General features: G+C 45.7%; 1 protein-coding gene across 1 annotated transcript; it reads left to right on the top strand.

The window, feature by feature from the left end:
- The first annotated feature begins 2092 nt into the window (after nt 1–2092).
- Nucleotides 2093–6191, top strand: LOC129853489 (zinc finger protein 703-like). The gene is made up of 2 exons (XM_055919594.1): nt 2093–2792; nt 3837–6191. Exons 1-2 carry the CDS (start codon nt 2541–2543, stop codon nt 5337–5339), a joined length of 1755 nt encoding a protein of 584 aa, XP_055775569.1. The 5' UTR covers nt 2093–2540; the 3' UTR covers nt 5340–6191.
- The last annotated feature ends 334 nt before the right edge of the window (nt 6192–6525 follow it).

Genomic DNA, 6525 nt, shown 5'->3' with positions numbered 1-6525 from the left:
TGGTGCCAGGTTTCCTCCAGACGTGATGCTTGGCATTCAGGCCAAAGAGTTGGTTTCTTGGTTTCATCAGACCAGAGAATCTTGTTTCTCATGGTCTGAGAGTCTTTAAGTTCCATTTGGTAAACTCAAAGCGGGCTGTCATGTGCCTTTTACTGAGGAGTGACTTCCGTCTGGCCACCCTACCATAAAGACCTGATTTGGTGGAGTGCTGCGGAGATGGTTGTCCTTCTGGAAGGTTCTCCCATCTCCACAGAGGAACTCTGGAGCTCTGTCAGAGTGACCATCGCGTTCTTGATCACCTCCCTGACCAAGGCCCTTCTCCCCCGATTGCTCAGTTTGGCCAGGCTGCCAGCTTTAGGAAGAGTCTTGGTGGTTCCAAACCTCTCCCATTTAAGAATTATGGAGGCCGTTGTGTTCTTGGGGACCTTTAATGCTGCAGAAATGTTTTGGTACCCTTCCCCAGATCTGTGCCTCGACACAATCCTGTCTCAGAGCTTTATGGACAATTCCTTCGACCTCATGGCTTGGTTTTTGCTTTGACATGCACTGTCAACTGTGGGACCTTAAATAGACAGATATGTGCCTTTCCAAATCATGTCCAATCAATTGAATTTACCACAGGTGGACTCCAATCAAGTTGTAAATCAAGTCTCAAGGATGGAAACAGGATACACCTGAGCTCAATTTTGAGTCTCTTAACAAAGGGTCTGAAAACTTATGTAAATAAGTCATTTCTGTTTTTTTAACTTTTAATAAATAATAAATGTTGCAAAAATTTATATAAACCTGATGTCGCTTTGACATTATTGTGTTTGTGTGAGGATTTTATTTCATTTTTGAATACGGCTGAAACGTAACAGAATGTGAAAAAAGGAAAGGGTCTGAATCAATTCCGTATGCACAGTAGATGCAGCTGTTCTTTAGAGAGATACTGTAGAACACGTGCATTTGCTACAGATGGGTTGCCTTGTTACTCATCTCAACTGGCCTGAGAAGCAAAATGTTTCCATTTTTATTACTGAATAAGGGGATGAAAAATCCATATGTGTAATAACTTGATATGTTGATTGTTGTAACATAACATGATGCATAGTTCTTTGTTGGATAAAATCTGTTGAATAGTGACTCATTTTGTGGCTGTGCTGTCAGACAGTTGCAGTTGTGTTGTCATGACAGGCATCTCTAGACACAAGCGTGTCATTCTCATGTATAACCTGAATGGAGACAATGACGTGTATTATACGGCCGATAGAACAAGAGGTGGTGTGGCATCATGTAGTTTCTTGGGAGAGAAATGAGAACTATCATGCCAGACACAATTTATGACCATTGGAGGAGCAGAGTACCCTGAGCATCAAAGTTTATTTATTTCCGCCCGAGCTTAATAGCATCTGTCAGGACTAATTTTCCAATAATACAGCCAATTCATTGCGCAATTAGATTAGTTAAATGACCTAATTGGCGATTCAGCTAGCAGCAATGCAATGAAGCCATTAACATTCCAGAATTGTACCCAGACATGAACATAGGGCTGTTATTTCGAATGCACTTAATTTATTTACAATGGGAATGGATAGGCTATATAAAAAAAATGACCTCTTCAGGAAACCATCAGCTTGTTGTTTGGCTATGCGCTATCTATGATAGAGATACTTTTTATGTCAATAAAAAACGACTTAATGTCAGTTATCATAAAAAATATGTCTATACGTCTTGGGCTCCCGAGTTGAGCAGCGGTCTAAGGAACTGCATCTCAGTGCAAGAGGTGTCACTACAGTCCCTGGTTCGAATCCGGGCTGTATCACATCCGGCCGTGATTGGGAGTCCCATAGGGCGGCACACACTTGGCCCAGCGTCATCCGGGTTTGGCTGGGGTAGGCTGTCATTGTAAATAAGAATTAGAATTTGTTCTTAACTGGCTTGCCTAGTTAAATAAAGGTTAAATATAATTACAACAAAAAAGAACATAGGCCTACTTTACAACATTGCTACAGAGAGTGTAAGGGTGTGGGCATAGGCAGGCCACGCCTCTACATGGAGAGAGTCTTCCCCCTTATTGAATGCGGGAACTCGCTATTGGGCGGCGGCTTCTTGCTTTGAAATTCCTCGTCCTTAGATCTTTAGTATGTGAAATGAGCATGGTACTAGCTGTTGTGTGAACGGAGAGAGACAGTGGGACATCGACGGAGCAGCCTGACCATATCCTCTACGGCGATATTCGATTTAGTCCTTCTTTTTATTCTGTTCTTGTGATAACTGACTGCTGATGATCTTTCTGCTCCATTCGAAGGAAAGTATTTTGAAGGGACAGAAGAGCGGATCAAGGAATGATGACATTTGAGATAAATCTCCCTTTTTAAAGACACTAATTTCATTTGATTCAGGGAACCCATGCTAGCGTTGGTATATTTGGATTAAACAAACCGGGTACTTATCATTGATTATTGATTTGCGCATAATACGGTGTGTACATAAATGTATTTCGACTTGCACCTACACGTTCGCTGCCCTCGCCTGAACTCTGCGCCGCCTCGATCCAGATGAACGATTCTCCCCACGGATCTGAAGCGCATTTACGCAGTCCGTCCCCCGAGCGCACCGGTAACAACAGCGGTAATTCACCCCAGAGAGGAGCGAAAAGACCGCTGGTTTCCGTACCTTCTCCCTCAGATCCAACACGCCAGGCTAAAAGGCTGCCCATTCGGATTCTAAAGATGTTGAGCGCACACAGCAGCCACTTGCTACACCCGGAATATCTCCAACCCCTGACGTCCGCGCCAGTGAGCATTGAGGTAAGCGAAGCATATCTTCTAAAACTGTCTAATTGTTCAATCATCATCTACCGTGTTAATGTTTGGAAATATTTACAAATATCCCATGTAGTTTACGAGATTAATCATGAATTACGCATCAAATTGTCGCTAACGCGTCAACAGTTTACATTACAATGCTGTTTATATTTATTTTCCCTTTTAAGTTTTGTTCTTAGATAATACAAACATGAGCCAATGAATTACATTGAATGAATCTCTCAAATTAGTAGCCTATTATGGAGTCGACTTTTTTAGATGACATAAATAAGCCAGTGTCTTGATACTCTCAGATATTGTGCGTAATTCTCTGTAAAAGATGGAAACAGAAATAGTTCAATCGTTTCCTTGGTTTTCTCCAAATAGAACAGATGCTCTTTACCCCGTGCCAACATTGCAGTCATAAATCTGTCTTTCTATTGGGGATTTTCATACTGAATACACAGGGACATACAACTCTCGAGCAGAATTATGTTTCCTTCCCTCTGCGGATATATGACTCATGGGCTAATTTATGACCAACATTTATAACACATTTTACTGCACCTCGTTGTGATGCCATTTATTGCATGGAAATCACGTCCATGTATTTTATGTGGCCTATTAAATGATAGTGGCTGAAATAGATTTCTAGTGGAAATACTACACTCAGCACAAATACTACAGAATAGTCACCAAATAGTTACAGAATAGTACCCAAATAGTTACAGAATAGTACCCAAATAGTTACAGAATAGTACCCAAATAGTTACAGAATAGTACCCAAATAGTTACAGAATAGTAACCAAATAGTTACAGAATAGTAACCAAATAGTTACAGAATAGTACCCAAATAGTTACAGAATAGTACCCAAATAGTTACAGAATAGTAACCAAATAGTTACAGAATAGTAACCAAATACTTACAGAATTACCACAATACTTACCAAATTACCATGCAATGTAAGTCTAGTATAGAGTGTGAATAAAAAGTGTTTTTAACATGGCGGTGCTCTCATCCTGTCTCTGTGTGTGTCACCCCCTCAGCTGGATGCTAAGAAGAGTCCCCTGGCCCTGCTGGCTCAGACCTGCTCTCAGATCGGCAAACCAGACCCCCCGTCCTCGTCCAAACTGGGCTCCCTCTCCTCCGGCAGCCTCAGTGACAAGGACCCATCCGGACGCTCCTCCAGCTCCGGCCACAAGTCTGGAGACCAGCATCAGTCTCTGGAGGATAAGTCTAGCTTCAAGCCTTACAACAAGGCCGGAGGGGAATGCCGCAAGGATGGGCTGTTGACCAAGGGTTCTACAGACAAAGCTGGCTTCAGAGTGCCCAGTGGTGGATCCGGGAGCGGCGGCTCTTGCCCTTCCTTCCCCCCACACTCCACCTCTCCTAGCTCCAGCTCCCCTCCCCTGCACTCCCAAGGCCAGTCCCACAGACAGACCCAGTCCCCGTCCACACAGCAGCAGACATCACACTCTCAGGCCCTGCACATGGACAAAAAGCCTGTGAGCTCAGACCAGGCCAGCTCAGACAGCAACAGCAGCACAGGGAAGAAAGACTCTGATCACAGCAAGGAGAGGCTGGATGGGGCCCAGCTAGCTAACTCCAGTCACATGCGGGCTAGCGCCAACTCCAGCAATGCCAGCTCCGCTAGCAGCCCGCGGCCGGATAGCAAGGCTGACCCACAGTCCTCTCAGCCTGGGCTAGGCTCCGGACACATCGCCCCTGTCTCCCCCTTCAAACCAGGACACTCCGTCTTCCCCATGCCCCCCGCCTCCATGGGCTACCATGGCTCCATAGTGGGCGCCTATGCAGGCTACCCCTCTCAGTTCCTGGATCATACCAAGTCTAGTCTAGGGATGGGGATCCCAGGGAAGCACCCTGGCTCCAGCCCCCTCACCGGGGCCTCACCTCCGTCCCTCATGCAGGGTCTATGCAGGGACCCATATTGTCTGACCTATCCCAACCACCCCCATCTAGGGGGCAGCAACTGCAATACGTGTGTCCACGACCCCTCCTCCCTAAAATCAGGTTTCCAAATCATGTATCCGTCTCACCATCTCCACTCCCTCCACCCCAGCTCTCTATCCTCCACCACCCCCACCCTGTCCCACCCGCTCTACACCTACGGCTACATGCTGCAGAACGAGCCCCAGCCACACGCCTGTAACTGGGTGTCAGTAGGAGGGCCGTGTGACAAGCGTTTCTCCACGTCAGAGGAGCTGCTGGCCCACCTGCGTACTCACACAGCTCTCTCTGGTGGGCTGGACAGTAAGCTCCTCTCTGCCTACCCCTCCTCTGTCTCCTCAGCCGCCTCCTGCCACCTCCACCTTCCCCAGCCCGGCAGCCCTGGCACCATGCCCAGCTCCTTCTCCCTGCGGGGGTCACCTGGCTTAGGCCTGGCCCGCTACCACCCCTACACTAAGGCCCACCTGCCCGGAGCCCCAGGCCTGTCCATGCATTCTCTACAGGCCTCCTCGCCGTACTACTCCCCCTATGCCCTCTACAGCCAGAGACTGGGCTCAGCCTCTGCCCTGGGCTACCAGTGATGTTTGAGGACACAGAGACAACAGAACAGGCACCTCAGACATGCACAGTGGATGGATGAACCAGGCCCCGTCTGGACAGGAGGGGTCTTTGCCAGTCACTACAACAAGGGGGCCTCACCCTGCCTGCCTGGAATACCACCTGTTGCCACAGGATTCTGAATGGCATTGCAATGGCAAGAGACCCAGTGGTGATGGCTGGCCAGCAGTACAGGCCCAGAGACATTGGTGTGTGGGCCAGACACCTGCCTGGGAACAGAAAGGAGCTTGAATTTGATTGGATGAGATGGTGGAATTTAGATTGTTTTTTTGATTTTAGATTATGATTTTTTTCCCGCTCCCTCCTAGGAATGAAAACGTGTATTTATTTTTCACCTGAGCGCTTGGCATTCAAAATGGGGGAAGTTTACTATCCAAATGAATTGTTCATAAATATTCTAATAGAAAAAATGTTTTGAATCATAGCATTATGTCTATCATACACTCTTTAAATAAAGTTTTGCACCATGGCAAAGATGGACTGATGTTTTTTTTTCTGGAGGAATAAGCCTACTTTTTAACATTTCTTCTGTGTCTTTCCATTTCCGCTCTTTTTTTCCGTCTGCTATTCACACTCTGAGGGAGTATCGCATGTCCTGACGGTGAAAGTCTTCTTAATAAATTGCCATTTATTTTGTATTTGTAAGCAGAGATGCCATATTTTTTCAAGTGTTATTGTGTGAGCCCGTTGGGGTTGCTGACTGTCATTGAACGAGGACGAGATTAAATCAAACAAAATAAAACCACAACGATGGCAGTGCTATCCATCTGACAGGGAAATGTCTTATTTTGTTTAATAAATGATACTTGATTGCATTTGAAGTTGTTTTGTCTTAATTAAATGTTTATATGTTGCCCTAACGTAAAACTCGTTTTCATCATCGGTATAAGAGGGTCATTTATCTGTTAAATGTAATTACATTTAGCTGTTGCACTGCAGTTATCTCTATGGACCAGTATAGTAATGATTTAGTGAGATACTACAGCTATATGGCTATGTGTTATATTTAAGCAATAAGGCCCGAGGTGGTGTGGTATATGGCCAATATACCACGTCTAAAGGCTGTTCTTAAGCGCGACGCAACGCAGAGTGCCTGGAGACAGCCCTTAGCCGTGGTATATTGGCCATATATCACAAACAAGTATTTCT

This window comes from Salvelinus fontinalis, chromosome 4 (assembly GCF_029448725.1).
Source record: "Salvelinus fontinalis isolate EN_2023a chromosome 4, ASM2944872v1, whole genome shotgun sequence".
NCBI lineage: Eukaryota > Metazoa > Chordata > Actinopteri > Salmoniformes > Salmonidae > Salvelinus > Salvelinus fontinalis.
The sequence above is the reverse complement of the archived record's forward strand: the minus strand, read 5'-3'. Positions and strand labels throughout refer to the sequence as shown.